Source organism: Schizophyllum commune, assembly GCF_000143185.2.
Source record: "Schizophyllum commune H4-8 unplaced genomic scaffold SCHCOscaffold_3, whole genome shotgun sequence".
Classification (NCBI taxonomy): Eukaryota; Fungi; Basidiomycota; class Agaricomycetes; order Agaricales; family Schizophyllaceae; genus Schizophyllum; species Schizophyllum commune.
The window spans coordinates 2,757,606-2,784,369 of NW_026089540.1; the positions used below are offsets into that span (position 1 = coordinate 2,757,606).

Sequence of the window (26,764 nt, forward strand, 5' to 3'; positions counted from 1 at the left end):
TGATCCAAATGGGGCACCCAGCCGAATTTGATCCGGGGTTTGCTTCTTGTCTCTTGCCGTCACCAGCTTCAAGTTGGCTTCAAGCGAGTCCTCTCGAGAAGAACGTCTACTGGTCTGTACTGAATTCCCGAGTGGATCACAGTTGCGCGAAATGTCAGCGGTCCAGGTATCGTACGCTCGTGTCGAGGAAATTCAACTCTATGAACGCTCGTGGTGGCTGTGGCCACCGTTCATGCTGCTAATTGTTCTTGCCTGAATTCTATACGTTTATTGTCTCCTAGCGCTTCCAGGCCCCACGCTTAGGTCCATTTAAAGTCGAAACAGAGTATTGGCAGACCTGGCGTTCCTTCCTTGCTCTGCTCTCCCAACCTCGACATCATCGGCAGGGATGTCCAACTGTCCCTACCGAAGTCCTTGTCATCGTGATCAGCACCATGCTCGACAGGATGCGTGGCAGCAGTCCGCTATTGCTCATGTTGAGCAAGAGTACACAGAACACGATGTACGGGACGTGCCCGAAGTACACTTTCCTTTCGACACTTCCATGCCGGGTCACTAAATAGCTTGGCAGGATAGTCTCTTGCTGAACCCAGATATCGACTCTCCTACCACCACCACCAGCGGCGACTATGTATCATCTGGTACATCTAAATTTGATCAAGGTCACGGATACGCCCCTCGTGAACGTGCCTCTCCAACAAGCAATTCTTCTACTTCTACCATTCCTTCACCCTCTCCTCTACCTCCTCGTCCTCCCTCCATTCCTTCTCCAAATCCTATCCATCCTCCTCCGCCGCCGCCTCAGCATCAAGCGAGGAATGGCTTCGAACTACATGTACCGATGCACCGATCACAGCCGCATCGTTTGCGCAGTATACTAGTCAAGGTGAGGCTTCGTCTTAAAGCTTCGCCAGCGGGCTCTCCCATCCAGTCTCCGCATTATTCCATTCCCTCCGCTGCCATACTGTTGTGCACGGGAAGTACGCGCTATTATATCACATATTCTTCGTATTCCTATTGTTTCTTACTAGTCAATTCAACAGAATGTGCGCGGGCCCACAAACTACCCGCAGTCGAGGGACCCTCTGCCCGACCCACAAACGGCTGGAGATATACCAACGGGGAAACTGGCACATCTCCGTCTCTATTCTCCACAGCTGAATCGTCATGGACGACGCGCTCTCTCTTTTATAGAACCACGGGACTTATTTGGTACGCGCGTTCATCCGATCCGTCGTCTCGAAGGGGATCTCCTGGGGTACATCTTCTGCTGCTGCATGGACTATGAGGCGAATGACCTCTCTCGTGCACTCCTCACGAGCAACGCTACGCCGCTAGTCATAACGCGCGTCTGCATGCTCTGGCAACAAATTGCGCTGCGCACGCCTTTCTTATGGGCCCATCTTTCTATGGGGCCATGTCGCGGACGCACTCACTATCGTCTGGCTCACTTGTTCATCGAGCGGGCCATGGGGCATGACCTCTACGTGCACTACGACGAGGACGTGCAGAGGGGCAGTCTCTCGTCCGAGCATTGCCCTTGCGCGCTCGACATCATCTCGCAGAACATCGAGCAGATCAAGACGCTGGAATTGGTCATGATCAGCGAAGAGAGTCTGGCTCGTTTTGTGACCAGCGTTTCTCGCGCCGCTGCCTCGCGGTCCCCTTTGACACGCTTCGAAGTGTCGACGCAATTTGACTATCCTGCGTCCACGACGATCCTTCGGGCTCTTCCCAACATCTGCAACGCGCCCAACGTACGCGACATTCGATGGTCCGGAGCTGTATTCCCCGAAGACGTGTTCCCGTGGCAGCAGATAGTCTGTCTTCGCCTTTCCGAATGTCTTCTGTCTCCTCGGCAGGTGCTCCGTTCCATCGTGAATGCGCCTGCCCTACGCGATTTCAGTGCTTGCGTTACGGAGGCCGAGGTTCGCAATGACCGCCTCGTTCGATATGCGGCCGTGCACACCGAGACACTAAAAAGTCTAGCTCTCGACTGCGACGGAGCCCTGGACGTGCTGTTCCATTCCCTGCATGTTCCTCGCCTCCGATCTCTGCAGCTGCGCCCTCTTCCTTATCTTTCAACATGGGCACCACACAAGGCGGCTGACTGGCCTTTCCGCGACATCAACGTACTTCACATCTTCCTCAGCCGATTGCAGGACGGACTGGAGCATTTCCTCCTGTTCGATGGCGGGAGCACCTTCGACGAGCGCGCACTTCTACGCATCATAGAGATGCCGCAGGCGTCAACGCTGATAGACCTGCATGTCTCACAAGTCAGCGGAGGCGTTGGCGACGCCGTCTTTGTGAAGCTGACGCCGAGGCGTGGGGCTGTTCCTCTGCTACCACACCTCGAGAGGCTTAGCATGTGCGCCTGCGCGACGTCGCTGAATACTATCTCTCGCATGTTGAACGCCCGACGGCTTCTTGATTATCCTTTGAGCGAGATCGCATTGGGTCATGCTCTTGGTAACCTCTCGCCCTTAGACTACAGATCTTAAAGCAATCGAGGAGGCCGGTTGGCAGCTCCACCGGTATTCCTTGGTGTGTCAGTCACATAGTAGGAGTAGTAGTAGAGTACAGGTTGCATCCCACGATGAACTCGCAAAATAGGGAGGTTCACAGTTCGGTTGGGTGACGGTTGGGTGACCGGTTGGGTAAAATGTTGGGTGAAAGTTGGATGAGGGGTTTGCGCTCCGAGTTTGGTTTTTCGCTGCTGCCCAATTCGACGAAACCGAGGTCGGTTTCGCGCCCGCTGCATTTGTCGGAGTTTCAAACAATTGTTTGGCCGTCTTGTTTGCCCCCTCTGGACGCTCGCGCAGCAAGCTTTCAGGACCCAGAATATCATAAGCGTCCTTGAAGAGTCGGAGATGCATGCAGGTATGCTTTTCTTAGGGACTAGAGTTGCATGATGGACGAAGGCGAGCACCTTCAACCATGCGGAATTTGCCGGTTGCCGATGCATCTTTGTGGCGCAGTCAATTTGACGTGCGTTCGGCGCCGCGCGATCAAAGTTGGGTAAACTGCCCTACCCCTCATCCAACTTTCACCCAACATTTTACCCAACCGGTCACCCAACCGTCACCCAACCGAACTGTGAACCTCCCTAATGACTGAGTAGCAGAAGCGAGGTTCGAACATGTATGGTTGGATTTCGTGTTGATCCCGATCGGCATCGTGGTTCAGCGCTCGGAGCGACTTGCTCTTTCCCGTCATCATCCCGCTGGCGGCGCCTGCCTTGCTCCTCTACAACCTTTTGTGTGGTGATTTTCCGTCGCCTGTGAATGATTCATAGTGTGTAAGGGCCTGCAGAAGACGTTACGGCCACCCCCCGCAATTTATTCATCGTCGATGCCGATCCCGGTGATTGATGCTTGTCTTTCCGCCCACTGTACGGCGCGCACGACGAGATACTGCGGTACGCTGACCTTTCAGTTGCCACTATACACGACGCAGGCTTTGCCTTCTGCGTGCGATCCTTTGGCCAACGCTATTGTCTTTCGGGACCGGCGTTGTTATGGAAGCTTCGCCTCACCATGGTTTATGCTTCGTCGAACGCCGCGCTTATTGTCTTCGTGTGTGTCCGGCCTGACGACACTGCGATGCTACTCTTCCGAACGATGAGTATAAGGACGAGTAGGGCGCCAAAGCGAATTCGTCTTCCGTCCTTCCCCTCTGAACGTATCTGCGATAATGTCTAACGCATCCTACTGTCCTCACGGTGCCAATACGCACGGCCGGCCTGCCGTCGAAGGGCAGCCATATCTTGCTTCCTCGCAGCCAGCACCTCGAGAGGATTTCATCGATTGGCAGACATGGCGAGACCCCGTGCGCATTCTCATCATATGTATACTCTCTTTCGGCTCACACGACTTTACAGAACGCACCGATCCCGGAGACTGCGCCGTGGCTCAAGTATTCTGGTCCTGATCCGCCTACGGCGGACGACTTGCGCAAAGCGCTGTTCATCCCTCCCTTCTCTCCCCCTCCTGAGCATTGGCGCGCCCTTATTCCCCTGGATCCCATCCCGGACGAGGACGGCTCGTACACGCATCCGATCAACCAGCTTCCCGTCGAGCTGCTATCCTATATCTTCACGCGGTGCTTGGACCTAGAGGCGAGCAACCTAGCTCACGCTGAAGTCGACTCCAACTTCATCTCCCTGCTCATCTCTCGCGTATGCCGGCGCTGGCGCCTGATCGCGCTGGACACACCCTTTCTATGGCAGCACTTCCTCATGGCGCCCTGCAAGAATCGGTCCCACTATGCGATCGCGCGCCTGTTCCTGAAGCGGACGAAGGGCATGGGGATGCACATTCGCTACGCAGAGAACACACTCCGCGGCGCGCGCACCGGGTCCTGCCCTTGCGCCCTCGACTTCATCATCAGAAACATCTCTCAGATCGTAGCCCTGGAGCTCGATGGACCTAGGGAGTCCACCGTTGCGCGCTTGACCTCTGTGCGCCGAGGCTTGACTTCAATGATGAAGCGCTTCACTCTTACTACCGAATCTCCCAACATGGATCCCATGCTCGCGCGTGGGCTCCACTCGATATTCCTCCAGAGCGGCCTGCGCGACATCGATTGGGGGCTTGCTACCTTCGTACCCGAAGAGATCAACTGGTCGAAGCTGCACTGTTTGTCGCTCGGGCATTGCCCCATCGAGCAGCATACGCTGCTGCGTATCGTGCTCAGTGCGCCTGTCCTTCAAGAAGCCTATGTAGAGGTGGCGAGAGTATCGGGTCCGGCGAGGCGGTTCACGCCCGTTCACGCGAATTCGTTGAACAGCCTCACGATAGAGGGAGAGGGGCCTCAGGACCAGCTGCTTCAAGCCCTCTATCTTCCCGGTCTGCGCTTCTTCACTCTGCGACCTTCTACGACACTCCCCTATGATGTTGCAAGTAACAGCCGCGGTTGGCCATTGCTCGACATCGAGGTCCTTTATGATTTCCTCGGTCGTATTCAGGGGAGCCTCGAGCGCTTTATCCTGCTGTATGGCGGGGAGATCTTCAACGAGGCTGCCCTCATCAATATCATTGGCATGGCACAGCTCAGGGAGCTCATAGTCCTGCACGTCACCGACGTCCATGGAAATGTGAGCGATGCCTTCTTCTCCCGGCTTAATCAGGGCGATAAGAAGGCGCCATTACTTCCCTGCCTCGAGAGGCTTGCGCTGACAGATTGTCTGACAACGGACGGTGTCATCTCGCGTATGCTAGAGCTCCGCCGCATTCAAGGATATCCTATTCCCACCGTTGTTCTCGGTTATCCCACCGGATACCGCCGGCCCCACCCGAAGGACTGTGCCACGTTCGCGAAGCTCAGAGAAATCGGTTGGTATATCGCTTGGGAGGAAGGTTTGTAGAATAGAGAGAATTCACGAACGCACTTCATCCATAGCTATTACATGTACTATGCGTATATCAGACGTTCAGCGTATGTACGGTGTTCATCGTCAACTTCGGTGCAAGCGGGTATCTCTAACCTGGAAGGTCCAGGCGGCATTCCGGAGAAGTGCACCAACGCGTGTGCCCAAGTGACCCTCCAGACGCGAGCTCCTCAACGCATAGACAGGATGATTGGGACTGATGCACACAATCCCGCTATGAATAATGCGAATGGCGTTGACAAAAAGCCTGATATATGCCCCCCTGTCGTGCATGAATCGCGGACCACAGCCAATAGCGTAGTATACTTCGAGATGCTTCAAATTTGCAGTGCGAAGGGAATCCAGCAGATTCGCCAGCCACGCCTCGTTATTGTGGACGTGGAAGGACTCGAGGAATCGCACTTCCAGCTTTGGGAACTTTCGCCCGCTGTCGTTTCCGCGGACGTGCCAAAAGTGCACCTCCTTGAGGCGCTGAGCGTTGTACAGGATGAGCCAGCAACTGAGAAGGTCTACCGGCATCAGGACGTTGATCTTCTCCGCGCTCGCGCCCTTCCACTTCGGGTCGCGGGCGATGCCTCTCGCCGGAAGGCAAGGTAGCATGTCGAGAGTGTAGATGTTGAAGGCTGCCTTGGACTGGCCTTCAGCATTCGCCGCGGGAGGCTTTCCGCCCGTGACCGCCTCTCTCGCGTTCGTGGGAGGCGCCGCCGGCGCCACAGGCCGAGGAGAAGGAGCGCGAGGGGGATGAAGAGGGGCAGAAATGTCGGGCGCGGGCGCGGGTGCCATATTAGATGTCGCAGGAGCGGCGACCTGTGCGCTCAGAGGGATCGTCGAAGGGTACGGCGTCGGCGGCGCGAGGGTCGGAGCATACCCAACCATCGGCGTAACAGCAGGCAGCGGCAGCATGCCGCCGATAGCCGGTGTAAAGGGTGTCGTCGCTGGGGTACCGATGGGGGTTCCGCTTTGCGAGTCGGTCGCGAGGGGGGTGTATAGATGTGTCGGATCTGCTATAGGTTCGCGAAATGCGACGTTGCGGCCGGGAGGCGGTTTCGCCACTTCCTGTTGCGCAAAAGCCTTGTGAATTTGCTTAGGAAAGTGCCGATAAGAGTAGTGCGCATTCTGCGTAGCCCTGTTGCGTCGTCAGTGTCATGTTCTGCGAGGAGGGGCCAAAAACTCACGCATTCATTTTTGTCAATTTGTGGCCAGCACAATGATAGGTCAATGGACGTCGTGGGTGTAAATTCGAGCGTGGGCGTGATCAATCGTCACTTCGTCAAGCTCATGGGCTTGTCGTGAAGTTCGTGAGGGCAGCGTTGAGGAGGATGCAGGATTCAGGAGTAAGACGTCCCTTAAGAGGGCGCGCCGCAAGAGAAAGCCATTGAGGCTTGGTAAGGAAGTTCCTTTGTACCCCATACTGCATGTGAGAGTCAATCGACATTCGAGGAGTCAGGGAGAACAATGCTGTCGCTCTCCAATACAACCCAGCTGAATTGGGAACAAGGGCAGCCTTAGAGTTCCCAGAACCTACACGTCCATTGTGCCTGTTACACACAAGTGATACCGACTTGAGTGGATTTTATTCGACAGAATTTCTTGTTCTTCGTGAACGCGTGACCGTCGGGAACAGGAGTGATTTCAAATTTCTGGCGCGTCGCCGACGCGCTTGACGCGTTATGTCACGCATTTACGCGTCACACCTTTCCTCCTCACCCCATCGTCCTCGGTCCGTACAAATGGGTATCAAGGGGCTCACTGGCCTGCTGTCCGAGCATGCGCCCAAATCTATGAAGGAACACGAGATCAAGACGCTCTTTGGGCGCAAGGTCGCGATAGACGCGTCCATGTCCATCTACCAGTTCCTCATCGCGGTCCGCCAAAAGGACGGCGAGATGCTCACGAACGACGCGGGGGAGATAACGAGTCACTTGATGGGTCTGTTCTACCGCACCATACGCATCGTCGAGAACGGCATCAAGCCCGCGTATGTGTTCGACGGGAAGCCACCAGATCTGAAGAAGGGTGTGGTGCGTAACAGAGTTCAGCAGACTGAAGCACGCAATAACGACAATTCCCGCAGCTCTCGAAGCGGTTTGAGAAACGTGACGAGGCAAAGGAGGGCGAGGAGGAGGCGAAGGAGACGGGCACGGCCGCAGAGGTCGACAAGTTCTCGCGCCGGCAGGTCAAGGTCACACGCGAACACAACGAAGAGTGCAGGCGCCTCCTGAAGCTCATGGGCATCCCATACGTTGAGGTGCGTCTGCCGCGCGAAGCAAACTCTAATAGCCTCACCTCCCATCAGGCGCCCTCAGAAGCAGAGGCGCAGTGTGCAGAGCTCGCGCGCGGGGGGAAGGTGCGCGCAACCATTCACTCCCCGTTCACCGAGGTGATCTGACGGTACCAGGTCTACGCGGCGGGCTCCGAGGACATGGACACCCTCACATTCAACGCGCCCATCCTCTTCCGCCACCTGACCGTGTCCGAGGCGAAGAAGCAGCCCATTCTCGAGATCAACCTCAAGGCGGCGCTCGAGGGCCTCGACATGGATCTCAGCATGGTGTGTGCACGTCTACCTTCCCGTCCCCCACACTCACGCGTCCCCAGTTCGTCGACCTCTGCATCCTATTGGGCTGCGACTACCTCGAGCCCATCAAGGGTGTCGGCCCCAAATCCGCGCTCAAGCTCGTGCGCGAGCACGGCGGCCTCGCCGGCGTCGTCGAACACCTTCGTGCAAAGCAGGCAGAGAAGGAGGAGGCTATCGCCGCCGCCGAAGCGGAGGAGGAATCCGCAGACGAGCCCGCGGCGACGAGCGACGTTGAGGCGCCCGACGGAGATGATGATGAGGACGACGAGGCGAAGGAGAAGAAGGAAAAGCCGAAGCCAAAACCCAAGAAGAAGGCGAAGGGCAAGGCGCGGGGTGGGGTGCAGATTCCTGAGGAGTGGCCTTGGGAGGAGGCGAAGAAGCTGTTCCTCACGCCCGATGTGATCCCGGCGGACGAGGTGGAGGTAAGGGAGGTCGCTCCTGAAAACCGCTCATACTTACCCACCGGCAGCTCGAGTGGAAGAGCCCGGACGTCGACGGCCTCGTGCAGTTCCTCGTCAATGAAAAGGGCTTCAAGTGAGCATTTGCTTCTTACTCCTTGCTTCGCGCGCGCGCTTCCACGCCTTCCTTTCCCATGTCATCGTGAAAAGCCTTCCTGTTGCCTTCTTGTCCTTCACCCTGCTTCTTGCCCTTTCCGCTTTGACTTCTTCACCCTTCTCGCCCTCTTTTCCACAAGTCATCACTCCCGGGCTTCCCATCCCACCACCTTACCGTGTGAATACCTTATTCGTGCTAACCCCCGATCCCCACCAGCGAGGAGCGCGTGCGCAAGGGCGCGGAGAAGCTCGCAAAGTTCCTCAACGCGAAGCAGCAGGGGCGCCTCGACGGTTTCTTTACCGTCAAGCCGAAAGACAAGCCCGAGCCCAAGGGGAAGGGCGCGGGGAAGGGCAAGGCGGACGCGAAGGGGACGAAGGGAACGAAGCGGAAGGTGAGTTCAACGTAGGGTGTTCATTTTCATGCTCAGTGTGCTCCAATTCTACTCTTTGCTGACAATTACACTTCAGGGCGAGGACAAGGCAGAAGGTGGGACGAAGAAAAAGACGAAGAAGTAGCCAGGTGGCATACTTCGGACTGCCTACTTTGTCGCTCATGATCTTGTGCTCTCTGTCGCTCTGCTTATCTTATCTCTCACTGTATATCTAGCTTTCTTTGATCCATCGCTTTCCTGTGGCTGTACGACCTTTGGCGCTTGAGGGTGGCTGCCGGTGGAAGAGCGTGTCAGCGCGGCAGAACAACGGATGAGATGGCCAAAAAGCTCCTCGGCGGGGAGTCGAACCCCGCTCTCCCGCGTGACAGGCGGGTGTACTAGCCGATATACTACCGAGGACATACTCGGCAAGCATGTCTGCTGCATAACATTCTTGCTTCTGACGACCATCATGAACTCAATGAAAGCGTTCGCGTCTAGAGGGCCACCTTCATACATACGTCAAAATGTCGCGTCCTGATGCAGAGTGGACCATTCTAGTGAGAGACACGCGACCCCACCAGGCCCTGCCATAGATACAGATACCAAGAGGGTTGTACGCAGCATAGTACATGTAACGATGACCGAGTCCTTTCCCCTATGGTTATAGGCCTTCTTCCCATAGAATATACCAATTAGCCTGTATGAGCTTCGCGAACGTAGCACGATCCTTGCGATGAGGGCGACGATATCCAGTAGGATATCCCAGAATGACATCGCGAATAGGATAGCCTGCGTTGTGACGGGCGTCCAGTGCGCGAGAGATGATGCCGTCCGTGGTTACGCAATCAGTCAGACTAAGCCTGGAGAGATGGGGAAGAGCGGGCACGCTCCCATTTCCCTGACAAAGCTGAGAGAAGAAAAGGTCGCCGACGTTTCCGTATACGTCAATGGCGTGGAGGATCTGGATCTCCGAGAATTGAGGGGTGGTGATGAGATGGACAAGTGCAGCCTCGTCGAAGGTCTTTCCGCCGTACAGCAGGTAGAAGCGCTCGAGGCTTCCCTGAACACGACTAAGAAATCCATAAAGGACGCTGGCATCAAGGAATGGCCAGCCCGGGCTATTACTCGAGGCCTCGTGCGAGAGCGACGACAAGGGTCGCAGACTGAACACCCGTAAGCCGGGAAGATGGAGAGCTTCAAGCAGCTGGTCCTGGGGCCCCTCTCCCTCGACGGTCAGGCTGTGCAGCGCGTCCGCATGGACGGCTGTGAAGCGCTTCGCCGGGCCCAGCGCTTTCGCTACCTCCACATGCGCCTCTTGCAGCGCAGGCGCGCTGAGTAGGATACGCAGCAGTGTATGCTGCTCAATTGGGCAATGGCTCAGCGATAGGTAGTGCAGCCGCGTCCAGGAGATCTCTTCGGGTACGAAGGTGGCAAGGTTCCATTTGATCTCGCGCAGGCCGTTGGAGAGGAATATTAGATGGAGCCCACGGGCAAGCGAGGGATCCATGTTGGGAGATCGAGTCCTCAGGACGAAGCGCTTCATCATCGAGATAGAACCACGGCGTACTGCGGTCAAGCGCATAACGGTGGAGCCCCTGGGGCCTTCGAGCTCCAGGGCTACGATCTGAGAGATATTTCTGATGATGAAATCGAGGGCGCAAGCCCGAGGGCAGGACCCGGTGCGCGCGCCGCGGAGTGTGTTCTCGGCGTAGCGGATGTGCATCCCCATGCCCTTCGTCCGCTTCAGGAACAGGCGCGCGATCGCATAGTGGGACCGATTCTTGCAGGGCGCCATGAGGAAGTGCTGCCATAGAAAGGGTGTGTCCAGCGCGATCAGGCGCCAGCGCCGGCATACGCGAGAAATGAGCAGGGAGATGAAGTTTGAGTCGACTTCAGCGTGAGCTAGGTTGCTCGCTTCTAGGTCCAAGCATCGCGTGAAGATGTAAGACAGCAATTCGACGGGAAGCTGGTTGATCGGATGCGTGTACGAGCCGTCCTTATCCGGGATGAGATCCAGGGGAATAAGGGCCCGCCAATGCTCAGGAGGGGGCGAGAAGGGCGGAATGAACAGCGCCTTGCGCAAGTCCTCCGCCGTAGGTGGATCAGAACCGGGATACTGGAGCCACGGTGCATTCTCCTGGACCGGTGCGTTCTGCAAAGTCGTTCGAGTCGCGAAAGGTATACAGATGGTGAGAATACGCACGGGATCTCGCCATTTCTGCCAGTCGATGAAGTCCTCTTGGGCTACCGAATGCGCTTGCGGAGGACTTGGCAGCTCCCTGAGGGCGCGATCTCCGCGCATATCGGAATGGTGAGGCCAGTACGATGAATCAGACATTCGGGCTGATGCCTTCAGAGGGAGGGTATAGAAGATGGAATCACTCCGGCGCCCTGCCTGTCCTTATACCTGTCTTTCGGGAAGCTGCATCGCACTGGCATCGGACCGAACGCATACGAACACAATAAGCACGGTGTTCGAGGAGGCATAAGCCGTAGTGAGGCGAAGCTTCCATAACGACGACCGGTTCCGACAAACAATAGCGTCGGCCAAAAACTCGCACGCAGAAGGAAGACCCTGAACAGTCGGACTATTGCTGTCACGCCATGTATAGAGACGACGGAGAAGTCAACAGACCACAGCCTCCCGTCATGCGCGCTGAGCAGTCGTAGGAAAGATGACTTGAAGTTGCTGGAACGGCATCGACAATGCATCAAGCGCGAGTGCCGTGGCCGTATTGCCTTGCCTTCCAAACGTTATCGGAAAAAAGAGCATCCAAAAACGAAGGACTGCTATCACGCGTAAGACGGTAAGAAGGGCAAGCAGCGGTATATTGATGATGGGACAGAGCAAGCTGAGCGCTGAGCGCCGAGCGCCGAACCACGTTGCCGATCGGAATCAAAGTCTCCCACTGGCATCCATGTTCGAAACGCTCTTCTGCAACTGAATTACTCTGCAAGCCCATCGTAGACAGCCGATTTCTGCTATAGGGATTCATGATCCTGTCAATGTGTAGACTATGTACCGACAGGAAGTTCTGCGACATGCCAGTGCTATATACAGCATTCAATCCGGTACTATGTCCCAAGTGATCTGCCAACCTGCGCGATTCATCTTCCTGAACTTAGCCAGGTCCTTGTCATTAGAGCGTCCTATCATGGTTTTTCTGACGTAGCGCAAACACACAATCCGGAGGGGAAGCCGGCGGCGGGACAGCAGCGAACGTGAGATCACACCGTCGGTTGTCACACAGTCCCCAAAGTGTAGAATGACGAGTCGAGGAAGTAGCGGCGAAGAATCGTTGCGTTCGACGGTGAGCGCTCTGAAGAACGGGTCACCATCTTCGCCGAAAGGCACATTTAAGCGCAACATTCTCAGAGAAGTCATCTGCGGCATCCAGGAGAGGGCAAATGCGCTTCTGACATAAGTCAGATGAAGCTGGTCCAGTCCACCGCGCAAGTGACCAATAAAATCACTCAGACTGTCCGTGTCGTCGAAAGGCCATGACAATCTGAGATCAGACGGCCGATCAGATGGTGGAGACAGGACGAGGCGTCGTAGGCCAGGCAGACGTAGGGCGCGGAAGAGCTGGTCTTGGGGACCCTCGCCTCGAAACTGTAATTGTTCCAGAGAGGAATTGTGGACGGCAACGAAATGTATCGGCCACAGGTTCCGATCATAGGCCGTGATAATAACGGAGAATGTTCTGAGGCGTCGAGCAGTGGCAATGATGCGCAAGAAAAGTTGAGGGTCACACCGTGCAAGCGTTAAAGAATCCAACTCGGACCATGTAGTGTTTTCTGGGAATGTCGGTAATACGCAGACTAGCCTTCGAAGGGAAGGCGAGCTGCACAAAGCAGACAGGGAAGCGGCGGTCGCAGGTGTAGGATCATTCCAGTGCACACCAGTGATGCACAAGCTTTTCATGGAGGTCGCAGAACCGCTTGTAACCTGAGCTAGCCGTTGCGCAGTCTTTTCCCCGATACTGAACAGGTAGAGAGACCGAAGATGCCCTACGTTCTGAAGCACGAAGTTGAGGGCGCAAGGACACTTCTCGGCCAGAAGGCTGCCGTTGCCTGAATCTTCCCTATAATTCAGATGCAGCCCACGCCCCTTGGTACGGGCTAAGAACGTCCATGCGATGCAATAGTGAGATCGACCTTGACAGGGCTGCAGGACGATATATTGCCACAATTGATGGACGTCAACAGCAATCCATCTCCAGGCCTTGCAAACGCTAGCTATGAAGAGCGGGGTGAGGTTTGCACGAAGAGACGCATGGTATGGATCATCTTCTGCGTCGCCTATGCAGCGCTGGAAGATTTTCACCAGCAGCTCAGTAGGAAGAAGATTGATTGAATGCACTTGAGGAAAATCTGAGTCGGAGGGAGCGAAGATACGCTGGTGGGACGGCGGAGGAGGGAGGTAGGCTTCCTGGCTGGTAGATTGGCCGTCATTAGCCCCGAATGGATGCGAGTGATGGGCCATCTGAGCAGTAAACGTCGTTCCAGTTCCAGGCGAGACGGAAAGAGATGGAATGGTTGCACTTTAGCAGCTCGAGCTGTTTCGGCCCTTTAAGCGTCGGTACGTGAGGCGCAGGGCAGGGACCGTTGGCTGAGACAATAGAGAAAACTGGGGTGTGCGCCAACCACGCATAAGTCGATGGTGACAATACTTAGTCCATGTCGAACGGGTCCACGCGCAGCACCGGAAATGGGAGCGCAATTGTGAGCTCCTTTCGGACCTTGAGGGAGTCGTCCTGTGTTTGGGAACGATAGGTGAGCTCGATATTGGTAGTGAACAATAAGTGGGACCAGCGGCATGATGACGGAAGGGACCAAGCTGCGACGGGCTTGATGGCGACGGACCGACATTGCCGGGGCTTGTGCATTCCCATCACCTTTGCATGCGCCGACGGTCTCGAGAGCCTACCGATGGATGCAATTCTATGCTATAGGTACGATAGATAGGTAAAATACAGTCTACACAGCAGTAACGTGGTGGATAATCGAGGTAACTACGAGCCAAAGCCATCGTCCGCACCAGATCGCTTTCGCCAGGAAGACAAAGACCCTCATGAGGCGATGAAAAGGGTCTTACTTCTTCCCGGCGTCTAGCGCCTCACCGCTCTTGCAAGAAATGATCTTGATCTTCTTCGAGTCGGCGCCGACGTGCTCGCCACCTTCGAGCTTGAACACTGGGTCCTGTGATCGCGCGTCAGATAGCGTACGAGACACTAGACGTGCATAGGACTAACCTTCACCACAAATGTCCATACGTCGTCGCATAGCCGATAAGTACGAAGGGAACCCTTCAGGGCTGTCAGCCTCGGAAGGGAGAAAACATCACTGCAGCTGTGAAGGGGGAGATGAAGGGGTGATGGCCGGTGGCTTCACGAGAAAAAAATGGTTCAGAAGCAGCAGCGGCGGTCCGCGACATACCCTCATGTTGCACTTCGACTTGACGTGCTTGACCATCGTATCCGCGAGGCTTTTGTCGAACTGAGGCATATCATGTAGTCCTCCACTCGGCCATTGCGCATGGAGAACACACCTGCTGCAAGACCTTCATAGCCAGCTGTGGGGTGATCTCGCCGCTCGTGATGAGTTCATCCAGAGAGTCCGTAAGCGCCATGCCAATGCTGAAGGGAGGCAGCCGAATAGGGATCGTTCATCACACAGTTGGAAAGATAGGGTATGCGAGGAGGGAAGGAAGGTCGGTAAAGGGCATACGCGCGTCAGTTTATCAAAGAAAGGAGGACGATGTTAGCATGTTGAATGCACTCGATCGTCGACCACGCACGAAGAACCCCGGTAGAACTCATAGTATGCGGTCGCCATCGCTAATCAAGGATCGTAAAGCTCGTCAAAGGCTGCGGAGAGTCTTTGGACAGGGTAAGGACGGCACGAATCGTCCGTAAGATGTGGCGAGAGGCAAGCGGCGAGTCTGCAGCGTGGGAAGGGGCTTATAAAGCGCGACGACGCCACATGATTCCAAATTCGGGACAATAATGCACTTGCACCAAATAACGGCAGCACTGAGCAGGCGAAGACTGCTGCATGCAGCTCAGAAAGTAGAGGCATTGACATGCTAATAGCAGGACTGGTATTAGATGTTCATACGACAACCACAAGTCATATACGAAATGAACATATATCGTAGCGTAATCCCGTAAACACAAGCGACGATTCGAGGTAAATACGACAGCAAAAAAAGCAAGCACAACACGGCAGATAGGTATAAGTCATGACAGTCATTGAGGCGTTTCATACTTGGCAAGTTCGCTGAGCAATCGAGCTCGCTCGCGCTTGAGCTGCAGCGTCCGTGCGTGCGACCAGGGCTCCGCTTCCTCTAGGTCCAAGTTGGCGAGGATGCTCGATACGTGCTCGAAGGAAAATCGTGAGGTGTCCTCGTCCCCTATCGTCGTCGAGCGCGCTGACTCAAAGGAGTGAAGCTCCTCTTCCTCGTCAACGCTTTGTATGTAGCCGTTCCGCCGGACGGGAGCCGTGGCGACGGCCGTCGAGCGAGGTGAGGTGGATTTCGAGCGCTTGGAGGGCGCTAGGTGGGGTATATCGGCTGCTGGGCAGTTGCAGGTGGTGAAGTCATCCGCGGCCAAGGCGGAGGTGTCAAAAAGGTGTTTCCTGGTTGACAGGAGTTCGGGCGTTTGCAGGGCGTGGATGCAGCGTCGCGTTCGCCTCTCGCGAGAAGTCCCTGGTATGGGGCTTGTAAGACTGGCAAAAGATCGCTGTGGCCCAGGATCCGAGGAAGCGCTGCGGTCGTTCATAGACGTCGAGGCCAACGCCGAGGTGTTGACCGTCGCGCGCCGCGTCCTCCGCGCGCTCGTAGGCGTGTTCGAGGTTGACGAAGCAGGCGCCATGGGTAGCCCCCGTTTCGCCCCCTGTGGCAGCAAGCCGAGCAGCTCGCCGATCTGGCAGAGCAACTCGCCCACGTAGACGACCTCGTCCCAGTCGCCGCGCGCGAGCTTCCGCGGGTCGACCTTGTCAAGGTTCACGTCGACCTTCAGCACGTCGCTCTCGAGCACGCCGAGAAAGAGCTTCATGCATCGCACCTTCGCATCGAAGTCGCGCTGGGTAGTGAGGCGGCGGCGGAGGTCGGGCTCAATGGGTATGCGCGCGGAGAGGATAGACTCGAGGATGGCTAGAAGTAGGGAGGGGGTGAGGTCGGTAGGGAATTCCACATTAATGGGAATTTGGAGTTTAACAAGGAGAGCGTTGAGCCTATGCACGAGGGAGGCGGCGTTATTTGCCATACAGTGCTCTATCGCTAACAAGAAATAAGGATTTTCGGGGAGTATAGCACAGGGCGACGAAGGGGAATGGCTTCGAGGGGGTGGCAGTGGGTGGTGGTTGACAACAGAAGTTCAACCGCAGCTCCCACGGGGTTCGGCGGTTGCCGGTTGCCTGAACGTGGCAATGATCTGGGCCACAAAGTTCGATTCCCTGTCAGAGACACGCAGAGAACACAGGAAAGGCCAGAGTCGCCGGTACACGGATGGCATTGGCCAAGGCTCAGCACTCATTGTGAAGCAACATACGAAAGCAGTACAAATATGCAGTGTCCAAAGCAGATACGATCATGAGCAAAAAATATTTGGGGCGCGTCAACCCTCGCCTTCCAGCAGGCTTCGCACCCACTCCCTATTGCCTTCGGCCAGCACTCGCCTTGCGAAGTGCTCGCCAATCTTCGAAGTCAGCTGTTCGACGAGCTCCGTGTCCTGGGTCAGGGTCTCCAGCGTGTCCATCTGGTCGTCCCGGTCTGTTGGCTTCATGATGGCGAGCGCATCCTGCAATAGACTTTAAGCATCGCGTCGCATCAGACACAATATCCGCCGAACATACCATCACCACCGTTGCAAGCCCATCGCCACCCGGAAGCCCGGATGAGACCTCATTTCCGATAACGCGCGCGCCGCCACCCTCGACGAGACCCTTCCTTACGGCTTCCTTCCCAACGCCGACGAGCCCACGGACGGCGCCCTCCCGGGTGCCAATATGGGTCGATTTCTCTGCAGACGCACCATATCAGCTTCCCGCGCCTTCGTGTTCGAGAGAAGAACCGTTTCGAAACGGATCCGCAAGCTCACCTGGTGATATCAGCGCGAGAAGCAGCGTCTTCATTATGCGTGGGGCGAGGGAGGGGTACGTTGTGGAATGCTTCCGCAGAAGCTCGGCGAGTGTCTGTGCCGACTTCGTGCGGAGGACGACAGCGTGGGAGGGTGGAAGCGTGCTGTGAAGCAGGAGGGAGAGGAGGGGTGGCAACAATTGATGCAACTGCGGGAGAACATTAGCTGACAGGAGGATACGGAGAAGGGGAAGGGCGCACGTAAGGCTCGATGAACAGGGTTGTATTTCGCATCAGAGCGCCGATGACATCCAGCATTGTCTCGAGGGTGTGCCCGTCTTGCTCTGACTGCCCCCCTTCCTTGAGTACGGCAACGACGCTCTCGCTAACCCATCGGATGAGATAAGGAAGAAGTGCTTGCAATCCTGCGTCCTGGCTCAGACTGCCGATCGCTGCGGCGCGCTTCTTCAACTCGTCGGGCGCAGAGTATGATGATGTTGACAGAGAAGTGGTCAAGCGCGTGTAGTACAGTTGTAATTCGCGCGAGAGCACTTGCTTGACAAGCTGTTGTTGTTGTTGACCCTGGATCGGCGTCTGTTGCAGCTTCTTCACGCCTCCAGCCGGAGTGACCACGACGCCGTTCGTCTTCGCGTTCAGCGGTGCCGGGACGTCCCCTTCCTTCACGATGACAGGGGGGTTTTCAGGTATTTGTGGCTGGACACCCTCGACGGCGAGCCAGTGTGCATGGTATGTGACACCCTTCGGCAGAGCTAGCTTCTCTTCTCGGAGTACGCGGTCGAAGTCGATCTCCTCGTCCTCAACAAAGTATACTGGGCCAGCATTTGAGTTAGGATAGGGGAGCGCACGTCGGAACACCGGAGGATTATGTTGACTGTGTCCATATAGCGGCTCGATATTGAGAACTTTGAACGCTTGTTCCATGTCGGATACGGTCAGGGTTGTTCTTCGCCCGTGTCGCATAAATCGCGCAGCTTCCTGCATGCGATCAGCCATCAGTAGAATTTTTCTTGCTTGCGACGCACCTCAACTACTTGGTGTAGTCTGTACTCGACGTCATTCGCCAGCGCGGTCGCGACGATGTCAGACAGGTTTGGTATGTTGAGGGAATCCGCGACATCCTGAACGAGCGAGATGTCGAGAAGTTCTACGGTCTGCGATGTTCAAGTCTTACTTTGACTGACTCTGGCTTGTATATCCCCGTCGTCTGGCTCTGAGCAGCGCGCGCGCGTGCTTTACCGTTCATGGTGGCGAGAAGAATGACCGAATAAGGCAAAGATCAAGCAGGTCCAAACAACGTTCGGCCCGTGCCCCGAGCTTCAGAAGAATGAACTGAACATGTGATTCGTCTACTTCTTCGTCCCGGCGCCCATGCTCTGCGCCTTCTGAGTTCTTCTGACTCATTTCCGAGCTGATCTATCAGGCTACGGATCTACAATTCCTAGTACACCTCCCCCTGTAGGGACTATAGTCAACCGGTGGCCTCATGTGTATCGCATTCTGCGCCCTCGATCAGCTAGGCTATGCCCTGTGAGCTGCCTTACCACAGGCCTGCATAGACGGGATGTTAACCGCGCGGGACCACTATCAGAATTATCTGTACGAATCGCGATGAATTTCTCGATCGACCGACTAGCGCTAGCCACTTGCACTCCTTTGACCAGCATCCTGACGGCACCACCGGCAATCCCGTCCTCTCGGGCAGAGACGAGAAAGCTGGTGGGACCTGGTTCGGCGTCAACCGTACTACGGGTCACGTTGCGCTCCTGTGAGCCTCTATACGCAGCCCCCCGCTGATCTCGCTCCTGCTCATATTACTGTCGTCTGCGTACCTAGGACGAACATCACGGAGCCGCCACAAAAGTTCACGTCTTCCCGTGGGAGCCTTGCGTCCGCTTTTTTGCTGTCGAACCGAGCATCGGGTGATGCGCCGCTGGCTGAGCAGGTGGCTCGTCTCATTCCCAGCCAAGAACAATACGCGGGATTCAACCTGCTGCTCTTCGCACCCTCCGGCGCTTCTGAGACCCATGGTTCGCTCTCCTTTGACGGGGCCCTCGTTACGAACAGTGGCGGGGGAGGTCCTATCACGGCCCGACCCCTGTCAAGTGAAGAGCGGTGTGCAATGGGCTGCTCCAATGGCGTCGACGGCCACGGTGCCAACGATTGGCCAAAAGTTCGCATAGGCGTGACAGAGTTCCGGAAGATCCTGCGAGATTTTGGCGACGCGGCCACAGTTGAAGAAGGGGCACTGACAGAGAGCCTATTCACACTATTACAGTAGGTGTTTATGCGAGGCTTTGCGGTCGGAGATCTGATGAGTTCCCCGTTTCTCCGAAAAGATGGCGATCTGACTCTCCCGTCACTGAACGCGCCCAACTTCGGAATACGATACAAGTTCTGCCGCTTGTGGACCCGTCCGCACGAAGCGCAGGTCCGTATGGGACTCGACTCTCAACCGTACTCTTGGTCCGCAAGGACGGGCAGGCTCTATTCGTGGAGCGTGACATATGGACGCTTCAGGATGGGAAAGTCGTCAAAGCAGATCCGTCGTCGCAGCGCGTGCACCGATTCACTCTGGGCTGACAGGGACGCTTGGCGTGTCATGAGAGGCGTTCACATCCAATAACAGCAGACGATACAATACTTGTACAGCAATCGCACGTATACGACAACGGGTAACATGGTCTATAAATCAGTACAGGTTCAAAGCAGCAAGCAATATATGCACGACACGAAACGGAAAGTCCAGGTACAAGCACAAAACGATAGCGACGCGACGGATACAAGACAGGTATGCGATATTCAGAGGAGTCCCGGGTATGATATATCGTTCATCGAAACAAGATGGGGATGCGCCGCACATTCACGTCATGACATGTCCGCTGCCATAGACCGAGTGCGATTCGTTGGGGAAGTATGGGTTGTACGCGGTCGTCGCCAGCGCGTTCCACTCCTGGGGCGAGACCGCAGGCGAGCTGTTGTGCCCGTGGTACGAGCTCGACGCGGACAGGGGTGTCATGACCTCCGGGTCCGTGGGAGTGCTGCTCCCATAGGGCGAGCTCGAGCTTCCGTCGATGCCAGACGTCCCAACGGTCAGCCTGCGCTTGATGAGAATCCCGCGCGGGCGACAGCATATGCACAGGCACTCACTGCATTACGTTGTTCAGTTCCACGATCCGTCGGTACACCTGGCACTGGCTGTCCGAGTGGCTCACGTAGTGGCGCACGCCGTTGACGGTGTTTTGGAGCTGGCGCGCGAGGCTGAGGTAGCCGTTCATGATCGCGGGCGTCTGGCGGCACGAGCAGCACGCGGGGCCATTCCCACTGCTGCCGCTAGAGATATAGCGCGAGTCGCCGTCCGTTGTCAGAGGGTATGGCAGGCCGCTGTCTTCGCGCTGATTAGCTTCAGACGAGTAGCCGTTGGTGGCGTGCGTCGAGTGGAAGGGTATCGTGGGAGAGGTGGACGAGTACGTCGAGCGGTGCTCAGACGAGCCGTACGGGAAGTGCACGGTGGGAAGCGTCGGCGACGGCGAGAAGCGATATAGCGAGCGTGCTTCCGACGCCGCCTCGGTTTTGATTGGACTGAGGAGGGACGAGACCGATGAACGCGTCGTGGGTCCGATACCATCCGTCCCATTGGCTGGGTGAGGTGAAGCTAGACGACGCCTGGCCTGCAGGGGCGAGCACTTCGCAGCGCGCGAATGCCACTTCTCGTTCGGATCTCCGTTTCGGAAGCTGCTGTCTGCCCACCGAGGCTGGGGCTTGCCTGACGAATCGTGAGTCGACACCCTCAGGAAGACTTCCATGGCCACACACCGCGCAGTTCGCGAACCAGGCTCTCCAACTCGGCAATCCTGTTGCGCAAGCGCGTGGTCTCATCGACGTTGGGATCATCCCTAAGAAGCACACCAGTCAGCACAGCCCGAGGGTGGCCACAGCTATCAGCGATCACCTAAGCGCCGGGTCGTCTACCTCGTAGACGCAGAGCCCAGTCTAAGATTTGCAAGCGTCAGAGGCAATATGGCACATATAGAGTATGCCACTCACCAGCCCGAGCTGGATGCAGCGCTGGCACGGACGCTTGCGGTCGCACTGTGGTCGACGCCATGAGTGGCGAGAGCAAGCCGTGGACGGTCAGCACACACCTTCCTCTTTGACGTATGGCAATTCAAGCAACTTTGAGTTGTGCGATTTCGGCGTCGCTTACTGTGCGCATCAAAGATTAGAGCGTCAGTAGAGCGCACAAAACGCACAATGGCCGCCGGCACCGGGGACCAGAGGCGACATATGGCTGCCACTCACCGGTGGTCGGTCTCGGGCGCGTAGTCGTCCATGGCGAGGTCGGTCTTGCCGAGGAGCGGGGAGTACGATGGGTCGCTCATCATCGTCAGGGGAGAGAAAGTCAAGTCGAGCTCGCGCCGGGGAGTCCCTTAAGAACGCCCGGGCGTATTAATTCCGTCAGAATCAGATCCCAGCGCGAGATCTGTGCCGTTATTGACAGATGTGCGCGTCCAAATCTGTGCGTCGGCCGGCCACGCGGCGCAGGAGGAGAAGCTGCATCAGAACACGCTTTCATGGGAGGGGGAGGGTCCTGGGGTCTGCGGCGTTCATAACGGGCCGTTTCAGGCAACTCGCGGATGCCGGCACCCTGCCGCCTCGAAGGCACAACGAGGTCGCGAAGTGGGGTGGCGAGGCCATCAGGGAAGGTGATTCCCTCTATTGAACCGTTCCTAGCGCTTCGAATCAATGGCATATTACTCGTGGACGCCGGATATCAACAGATTGCCACCTCTCCTTGCCGGGACGCCCGAGATCTGGTGGGCGTCGCGCCGCGGGAGCTCGGGGCGCATGCACGCACCGAGATCGCAGGCGCGCGATACCTCCGTATGTCGCGCGACTTTCCATCGGCGCCGTCGTCCATGTGCGCTGCGCACGCTGGCGCTCAGCACACCGCCGTCGAGTCAATAGGCGCGCACCTGTCCGATGACCTGCGCGTAAGCCTGCCCGTAGCTGGCGGCTGGGTGGCACGACTCACCCTAAAACCAGGATCCCGATCATTGGAGGCTCCCGCCCTTCACTGCGTGAGTCACCGGGTCCGCAACACCTTTCGAAGAAGGCCTGGGACGTGCCATCGGCGGCCAACGGGGATGGCGCCTCAGCGAGATAGTGACGTCCTCTCGACAGCCTTCTATTTGCTGAGATGAGCATGATGAGCACCAACCCCGGCTGGGGGAAGTATGGGATGCTGAATCCACCGAGATCTTGCCTATCACGAGCATGGCTAGGACGTGGCGAGGTTGTGAGGTCGCTAGTATCGCTGCTAGCGATGCATGGTGCTGGTTGTAGAGTGACACGGATAGAGCAATGCTCGCTAACGAGCGATGGATGGGCACAGCAGCGGTGAAGGGGAGGATCAGATCCCATAAATTCAGACGTAATTTATGCATCAAAGGTACGCTCAGTGAATATCCCGCTGAAGGCGTCATTTGGTCAGTCCTATCGCAACGTATGGAAGGGCAACTGTACATACTTGCGGAGCACGAATGGGCTGTCAAGCGGCGCACGAAAATATCCGACGCCCGTGCACTTTAGAGTTCGTGACCGAACCTTCCACTGCGCCGGGCGCCGATCGAGTTGCGCTGCCATGTCTTCTGCGAGAAAAAAGTGAGCGTATCGCGTATGATGCCTAGGCCCATGTGTGCCATACGGATGAACGGAAGCCTGTTCGTGCGTGGGCTAGAAACGCAGTGAAGTTTATTGCAGGGACCTGCCGACAAGAACCAGCCTGGACGCGCGCCACAATCATTGCAAGCTCACAGTTCGAGTGGCGGTGGTGTGAGGGGGCGCCTAGTTTGCATGACGTTGTAGCCGCGCATCAGTAACGGGTAGTCGAGATGCATACCTTTACATCCAGAGAAGCGCGCCCGCTGACCCCGACGAAGATAGCCAGGGATGAGAACACTGGGCGAATCCTGAGAACGCCAACGGTTGCGCCTGTCTGATGCCAGTCAACACCTGATCACCATGTAGGTAAGCGCCGAGAGCCGGTCTGCGACGGGACCGCCACTTCGACAGCCGCAGAACAAGGGGCGGTCAGGCAATCCGACGGCGGCGGGGACGACTGGTGTGGTACGGGGTAGGTACGGGAAATTCCTGGGTATAAGCGACGGTTAGATGTGCGCTTGACGCTTGAACGACGTACTCTGCGTACCAATTGCTACCACAGACCTGAGAGAGTTCTCTCGCAAGTCAAACAAGAAGAACACGAAAGTTCAGGCAGCCGAGTCTGAGATTCACTCGCGTTCGCAGGCAGGGGTCGCACTCGTGCTCCCCCGCCCAACACTCGGGGCACGCGGCACAAGTTTGGTTCAAGGGCACATCAGCGACCTCCGGAAAGACACAAGGCAGTCATCCGGTGAATTGCCTCGCCTACATCCGTATAAAGAACTGCCCAAAGCCATAACGCCGGGGGCAGCTTTGCAATAGAAGCGCGCATTTGAGTCTTGTGGCCCCGGCGGGAAGGCTTCGCGAACTCCTTGCGTCGATACATTGAGTCTGTCAAGGGACCTGAAGACGCAAAGAATCAAGGTCTCAAGGTCATAAAGGGGTACAAGGCAGTGAGAACAGCTGCATTTCGAGGGAGAGCCAGACGAGATGAGCGTTGGTGCAGAGACCGCGAGGCGCAGAAAATGGCGGGCCGAACTGGGAATTGGGGCCACGTGGGGATTTACTTCCCCGGTGACGCACCGATCCGTGTTCTCCTGCCAGCCTGCTGCACCGCGAACCCCCGTGTCGATTCAGCGTGTCCGACAGGCGTCTCGTACGCGACCAGCGCCGCCGTCTTCTCTGAACCCCTTCGCTTTGTCAAGAGAAGCCTTGCTTGCTTGGAGACGCAGGACAGCTCGAGCAAGACGCAGCTCAAGGGACCGATCACTTGAACGGCCGTCGACTTCGAAGAATCGGTGTAAATAATGGAACCCAAAGACGAAGACTACCTTTCGCCGACGTCTCCAAACGAAGAGTCCGAGGCTCAGGAAGTGCTGGAAACTGAGCCTGAGCCTACGCCGGGAATCGACACCCCCGTTCGTTGTCAGTCCCCTCCCCTGTCTTCCTTTCTCCACGTCTCCGGAGCTACCCATCCCGCTACTGTGCCCCGAGCTAATCACTCCCTCTGTACAGGGTACGACGTATGTGCATGCATATTTACGTGAAGATGACCCGTTCAGACAATCCATCGATGCTTCCAGGCGGACCGAAGAGAACCGTATACCTTCATTGTCCCCTTCCAAGAGCGGCATGATACCAGTGTCGAGTTCGTCCGGCCTTTCCCAGAATAACCCCGCGTGGACACTGGCCTGACATCTTTCCCAGGTTCTTCTACAAGCCTGTCACCCTCTCCGCCCTAGCCGTCGGCCTCGCCCTCCTCGCGTACGTCGCGACCACCCAGGATGTCCTCGAAGAGGGCCGCGACAAGCGCCGCGTGTACGTCTTCCCCCACCCCCGCCTGCCTATCTCTGCTCATCTCCGCCTCACAGTGGCGTATACGCCGCGATAGCATCTTTCCTCGTTTTCTCAAGTACGCCCCTTCGACGCGCGCACGCCGATAGCCTTCTGATGCCCAGCGTGCAGTGATCCAGTTTCGCGATGGGCCCTTCATCCGGCCGCATCCGGCGTTCTGGCGCGCGGTGCTGGGGATCAATGTCCTCTATGAGCTCGTGCTCGTCTTCCTGCTTTTCCAGGATCTGGATTCGGCGCGCATGATGATGACTTACGTGGACCCGAGCCTGGGGCACCCGCTCCCCGAGAAGTCCTATGCTGAGGACTGCGCGCTGAATTGGACGACGATATACGTGGGTGGCAGGATCCGTGCCATAAGCTGTCGCGCGCAGCTGATACCATCGTTTTTCATAGAATGCCATCGATATATTCTGTCTCGCGCACGCATTGGGATGGCTCGGCAAAGCCCTAATCCTCCGCGACTATTGGTTCTGCTGGGTGGGTCATTGCTCTAACGCTCCTCTCCCAGCCGTTTTCCCGTTATTCATGTCTCGTCGCAGATTCTGAGCATCATGTTTGAGCTCGCCGAATACAGTCTCCAGCACCAGCTCGCCAACTTCGCTGAGGTGAGTCGCTGGGTTCGTTGCCACAAATCACCCCGCTCACCCCCTTCAGTGCTGGTGGGATCACGTACGTAAGCGACTGCACTCACAGGCGTCCATTAACCTGCGCGTCAGTGGCTGCTTGACGTGCTCATATGTAATTGGCTGGGCACTTGGGTCGGTCAGTCATCTCCCTCGGGTCTAAGCTTCGTCATCTAACCTATTCCGTTTGCTATCTCAACTCTCCCATTCACGATCCCAACCCTTTCCATCCGCTATCCCACTCCATCCTTCTCTCTATCTCACACCATGCCCTTCACATTGCAATCTACCGGTTTCGCTATCTCACCCCGAACTGTTATCTAACGCACCTCTTCTGTACGTCTAGGCATGAAGATTTGTCAGTACTTCGAAGTCAAGGCGAGTGGCTTTCGCCTATTACGACGTGTGCAAGCTCACGGAATGCTCTATCTACCTGCCATCTATGCAATCTCCTCGCCGTATACACTGGTTCGACCTCGATGTACACCAACGTTGAACCGGCGACGCGCATCATCCCGTCGATGGACGCATCACCGCCTCGCGCTTTCATCTCCCTCCATTGCGTCGCTCTATTGCGTGTCGTACAACACATTGCTCCGCCTGGCAAAACCCTCAATTGGTCCATCGAATCTCACTCAACTTCATCTCGGGAACATCCCTCTATTATCTCTCGTATACCTCTCTATTGCATCTCGTGCCCTCTGCCTCTGTTGATTCCCGTACACGCCCTTCTAACCTCTTCCTCACGTCTATTACATCTGACCATTCCTCTCTATCCCCCTCGTACACGCATCTCTATTACCCATTCACCCACCAGCCCTACGAATGGCGAGGCTTCCGCCAGTCTCGGGGCTTCCGCTCGAAGGCGAAGCGCGTCGTCTCCCAGTTCTCCCCGCACGACTTCACCGCGTTCAAGTGGGGCACGGCGACGTCGTTCGCGAACTACATTGGCGTGGTGACGCTGCTCGCGGTCTTCCTCGCCGCGGAGTTGAATCCATTCTATTTGAAAGTGAGTAGGATGGTGGAATTTGTATCTCTTTACTTGTGTTCGTACTTCTGACGGGGTTGGGCGGAATGCCCGCGGGGTTAAGGGATTTTTGACATAACTAACGCCACCCTATAGACCCTCCTCTGGATGGAGCCCGACCACCCCATCGTCATCGCGCGGCTGGCCTTCGTCTTCCTATGCGGCCTCCCCGCCGTTCGGGAATTCTATCAGTACATTAATAACCCCAAGTACAATTTGTTCCCTCCGACGCCTCACAACTGCTAACGGCCTTGCAGGAAAGCCGTCCGTATGGGCCAGCACGTCTGGATGCTCCTCGCCACTGTTGCGACAGAGCTCCTGGTCATCCTCAAGTGGAGCAAGGGCCAGTTTTCCGAGCCCTTCCCTGCGCCGGTCAAGTGGGGCTGGGGCATTGGGTTGACGCTGCTCACGATTTATCCTATCGTGCAGGTGAGGAAGAATCTGCTACTGGAAGAGTTAATACTGATGCAACTGCAGTTTGGTGTCCCCAGCGCACGCCGCTACCTCAGAAAACACCGCAAGGCGTCCCGCGCAAAAGTACAATAAACACCGATGTGTTCCCTACCTTCCGTGCCACTCACCAGCTATGTACCTCAACGA

General features: G+C 56.6%; 12 protein-coding genes and 1 non-coding gene across 13 annotated transcripts; 5 read left to right on the plus strand and 8 right to left on the minus strand.

Moving 5' to 3' along the window:
* Nucleotides 1–238: 238 nt before the first annotated feature.
* SCHCODRAFT_02685869 (uncharacterized protein) lies at nucleotides 239–2,517 on the plus strand. The gene is made up of 3 exons (XM_003033956.3): nucleotides 239–520; nucleotides 572–886; nucleotides 1,044–2,517. The coding sequence occupies exons 1-3, from the start codon at nucleotides 389–391 to the stop codon at nucleotides 2,502–2,504; spliced, it is 1,908 nt and encodes a 635-aa protein (XP_003034002.2). The 5' UTR covers nucleotides 239–388; the 3' UTR covers nucleotides 2,505–2,517.
* Nucleotides 2,518–3,352: 835 nt separating this feature from the next.
* SCHCODRAFT_02745849 (uncharacterized protein) lies at nucleotides 3,353–5,825 on the plus strand. The gene is made up of 2 exons (XM_050347194.1): nucleotides 3,353–3,831; nucleotides 3,884–5,825. Exons 1-2 carry the CDS (start codon nucleotides 3,697–3,699, stop codon nucleotides 5,366–5,368), a joined length of 1,620 nt encoding a protein of 539 aa, XP_050201816.1. The 5' UTR covers nucleotides 3,353–3,696; the 3' UTR covers nucleotides 5,369–5,825.
* Nucleotides 5,349–6,596, minus strand: SCHCODRAFT_01151409 (uncharacterized protein). Its single transcript, XM_003034555.3, has 2 exons — nucleotides 6,568–6,596; nucleotides 5,349–6,518 (listed from the first exon to the last, which is right to left on the minus strand). Exons 1-2 carry the CDS (start codon nucleotides 6,573–6,575, stop codon nucleotides 5,459–5,461), a joined length of 1,068 nt encoding a protein of 355 aa, XP_003034601.1. The 5' UTR covers nucleotides 6,576–6,596; the 3' UTR covers nucleotides 5,349–5,458.
* Nucleotides 6,597–7,075: 479 nt separating this feature from the next.
* On the plus strand, nucleotides 7,076–9,164 carry SCHCODRAFT_02616339 (PIN domain-like protein). Its single transcript, XM_003033958.2, has 8 exons — nucleotides 7,076–7,413; nucleotides 7,467–7,640; nucleotides 7,689–7,739; nucleotides 7,791–7,943; nucleotides 7,991–8,392; nucleotides 8,440–8,504; nucleotides 8,742–8,916; nucleotides 8,993–9,164. The coding sequence occupies exons 1-8, from the start codon at nucleotides 7,123–7,125 to the stop codon at nucleotides 9,038–9,040; spliced, it is 1,359 nt and encodes a 452-aa protein (XP_003034004.1). The 5' UTR covers nucleotides 7,076–7,122; the 3' UTR covers nucleotides 9,041–9,164.
* Nucleotides 9,165–9,243: 79 nt separating this feature from the next.
* SCHCODRAFT_t50 lies at nucleotides 9,244–9,315 on the minus strand. The gene has a single exon. It is a non-coding gene; the product is annotated as a tRNA-Asp (tRNA).
* Nucleotides 9,316–9,387: 72 nt separating this feature from the next.
* Nucleotides 9,388–11,256, minus strand: SCHCODRAFT_02570266 (uncharacterized protein). Its single transcript, XM_050343828.1, has 2 exons — nucleotides 11,102–11,256; nucleotides 9,388–11,050 (listed from the first exon to the last, which is right to left on the minus strand). The coding sequence occupies exons 1-2, from the start codon at nucleotides 11,234–11,236 to the stop codon at nucleotides 9,560–9,562; spliced, it is 1,626 nt and encodes a 541-aa protein (XP_050201817.1). The 5' UTR covers nucleotides 11,237–11,256; the 3' UTR covers nucleotides 9,388–9,559.
* Nucleotides 11,257–13,804: 2,548 nt separating this feature from the next.
* Nucleotides 13,805–14,835, minus strand: SCHCODRAFT_02616345 (transcription initiation factor IIA, gamma subunit). The gene is made up of 5 exons (XM_003034557.2): nucleotides 14,699–14,835; nucleotides 14,450–14,537; nucleotides 14,338–14,397; nucleotides 14,154–14,207; nucleotides 13,805–14,100 (listed from the first exon to the last, which is right to left on the minus strand). The coding sequence occupies exons 1-5, from the start codon at nucleotides 14,734–14,736 to the stop codon at nucleotides 13,993–13,995; spliced, it is 348 nt and encodes a 115-aa protein (XP_003034603.1). The 5' UTR covers nucleotides 14,737–14,835; the 3' UTR covers nucleotides 13,805–13,992.
* A 142-nt stretch (nucleotides 14,836–14,977) lies between these two features.
* SCHCODRAFT_02616348 (uncharacterized protein) lies at nucleotides 14,978–16,253 on the minus strand. Its single transcript, XM_050344753.1, has one exon. It carries the CDS (start codon nucleotides 16,164–16,166, stop codon nucleotides 15,150–15,152), a length of 1,017 nt encoding a protein of 338 aa, XP_050201818.1. The 5' UTR covers nucleotides 16,167–16,253; the 3' UTR covers nucleotides 14,978–15,149.
* A 133-nt stretch (nucleotides 16,254–16,386) lies between these two features.
* On the minus strand, nucleotides 16,387–18,251 carry SCHCODRAFT_02616352 (uncharacterized protein; the record flags this gene model as incomplete). The annotated part of the gene is made up of 5 exons (XM_050344754.1): nucleotides 16,387–16,700; nucleotides 16,756–16,922; nucleotides 17,001–17,187; nucleotides 17,240–17,974; nucleotides 18,171–18,251. Coding segments are annotated over 4 exons (1,272 nt in total), but the record flags the coding sequence as incomplete, so codon positions are not given.
* A 107-nt stretch (nucleotides 18,252–18,358) lies between these two features.
* Nucleotides 18,359–19,664, plus strand: SCHCODRAFT_02616353 (uncharacterized protein). Its single transcript, XM_003033959.2, has 4 exons — nucleotides 18,359–18,526; nucleotides 18,588–18,764; nucleotides 18,833–19,273; nucleotides 19,336–19,664. The coding sequence occupies exons 1-4, from the start codon at nucleotides 18,483–18,485 to the stop codon at nucleotides 19,577–19,579; spliced, it is 906 nt and encodes a 301-aa protein (XP_003034005.2). The 5' UTR covers nucleotides 18,359–18,482; the 3' UTR covers nucleotides 19,580–19,664.
* SCHCODRAFT_081806 (uncharacterized protein) lies at nucleotides 19,596–21,383 on the minus strand (the record flags this gene model as incomplete). Its single annotated transcript, XM_003034559.1, has 7 exons — nucleotides 19,596–20,094; nucleotides 20,147–20,762; nucleotides 20,813–20,892; nucleotides 20,949–20,989; nucleotides 21,044–21,088; nucleotides 21,142–21,202; nucleotides 21,299–21,383. Coding segments are annotated over 7 exons (1,163 nt in total), but the record flags the coding sequence as incomplete, so codon positions are not given.
* A 15-nt stretch (nucleotides 21,384–21,398) lies between these two features.
* SCHCODRAFT_02492904 (uncharacterized protein) lies at nucleotides 21,399–21,749 on the minus strand (the record flags this gene model as incomplete). Its single annotated transcript, XM_050342977.1, has 1 exon — nucleotides 21,399–21,749. One exon carries the CDS (start codon nucleotides 21,747–21,749, stop codon nucleotides 21,399–21,401), a length of 351 nt encoding a protein of 116 aa, XP_050201820.1.
* Nucleotides 21,750–23,639: 1,890 nt separating this feature from the next.
* SCHCODRAFT_02570286 (PSS-domain-containing protein) lies at nucleotides 23,640–26,710 on the plus strand (the record flags this gene model as incomplete). Its single annotated transcript, XM_050343829.1, has 15 exons — nucleotides 23,640–24,085; nucleotides 24,176–24,183; nucleotides 24,244–24,308; nucleotides 24,368–24,478; nucleotides 24,532–24,572; nucleotides 24,626–24,846; nucleotides 24,908–24,991; nucleotides 25,054–25,119; nucleotides 25,169–25,183; nucleotides 25,231–25,276; nucleotides 25,484–25,542; nucleotides 25,955–26,146; nucleotides 26,261–26,373; nucleotides 26,422–26,593; nucleotides 26,642–26,710. Exons 1-15 carry the CDS (start codon nucleotides 23,968–23,970, stop codon nucleotides 26,708–26,710), a joined length of 1,380 nt encoding a protein of 459 aa, XP_050201821.1. The 5' UTR covers nucleotides 23,640–23,967.
* Nucleotides 26,711–26,764: the final 54 nt, after the last annotated feature.

Coding starts and splice junctions, on each gene's coding strand:
- SCHCODRAFT_02685869 (XM_003033956.3), top strand. CDS start 389: ATGTCCAACTGTCCCTACCGAAGTCCTTGTCATCGTGATCAGCACCAT. Junction 521..571: donor ATGTACGGGACGTGCCCGAA/GTACACTTTCCT, acceptor ATAGCTTGGCAG/GATAGTCTCTTGCTGAACCC. Junction 887..1,043: donor TGCGCAGTATACTAGTCAAG/GTGAGGCTTCGT, acceptor TCAATTCAACAG/AATGTGCGCGGGCCCACAAA.
- SCHCODRAFT_02745849 (XM_050347194.1), top strand. CDS start 3,697: ATGTCTAACGCATCCTACTGTCCTCACGGTGCCAATACGCACGGCCGG. Junction 3,832..3,883: donor GGCAGACATGGCGAGACCCC/GTGCGCATTCTC, acceptor ACGACTTTACAG/AACGCACCGATCCCGGAGAC.
- SCHCODRAFT_02616339 (XM_003033958.2), top strand. CDS start 7,123: ATGGGTATCAAGGGGCTCACTGGCCTGCTGTCCGAGCATGCGCCCAAA. Junction 7,944..7,990: donor TCGACATGGATCTCAGCATG/GTGTGTGCACGT, acceptor ACGCGTCCCCAG/TTCGTCGACCTCTGCATCCT. Junction 8,505..8,741: donor GTCAATGAAAAGGGCTTCAA/GTGAGCATTTGC, acceptor GATCCCCACCAG/CGAGGAGCGCGTGCGCAAGG.
- SCHCODRAFT_02570266 (XM_050343828.1), bottom strand. CDS start 11,236: ATGTCTGATTCATCGTACTGGCCTCACCATTCCGATATGCGCGGAGAT. Junction 11,051..11,101: donor GGCAGAAATGGCGAGATCCC/GTGCGTATTCTC, acceptor ACGACTTTGCAG/AACGCACCGGTCCAGGAGAA.
- SCHCODRAFT_02616345 (XM_003034557.2), bottom strand. CDS start 14,736: ATGGCGACCGCATACTATGAGTTCTACCGGGGTTCTTC. Junction 14,398..14,449: donor CTATGAAGGTCTTGCAGCAG/GTGTGTTCTCCA, acceptor GATATGCCTCAG/TTCGACAAAAGCCTCGCGGA. Junction 14,101..14,153: donor TATGGACATTTGTGGTGAAG/GTTAGTCCTATG, acceptor GCGCGATCACAG/GACCCAGTGTTCAAGCTCGA.
- SCHCODRAFT_02616348 (XM_050344753.1), bottom strand. CDS start 16,166: ATGGCAAATAACGCCGCCTCCCTCGTGCATAGGCTCAACGCTCTCCTT.
- SCHCODRAFT_02616353 (XM_003033959.2), top strand. CDS start 18,483: ATGTGTATCGCATTCTGCGCCCTCGATCAGCTAGGCTATGCCCT. Junction 18,765..18,832: donor ACGGGTCACGTTGCGCTCCT/GTGAGCCTCTAT, acceptor CTGCGTACCTAG/GACGAACATCACGGAGCCGC. Junction 19,274..19,335: donor AGCCTATTCACACTATTACA/GTAGGTGTTTAT, acceptor TTCTCCGAAAAG/ATGGCGATCTGACTCTCCCG.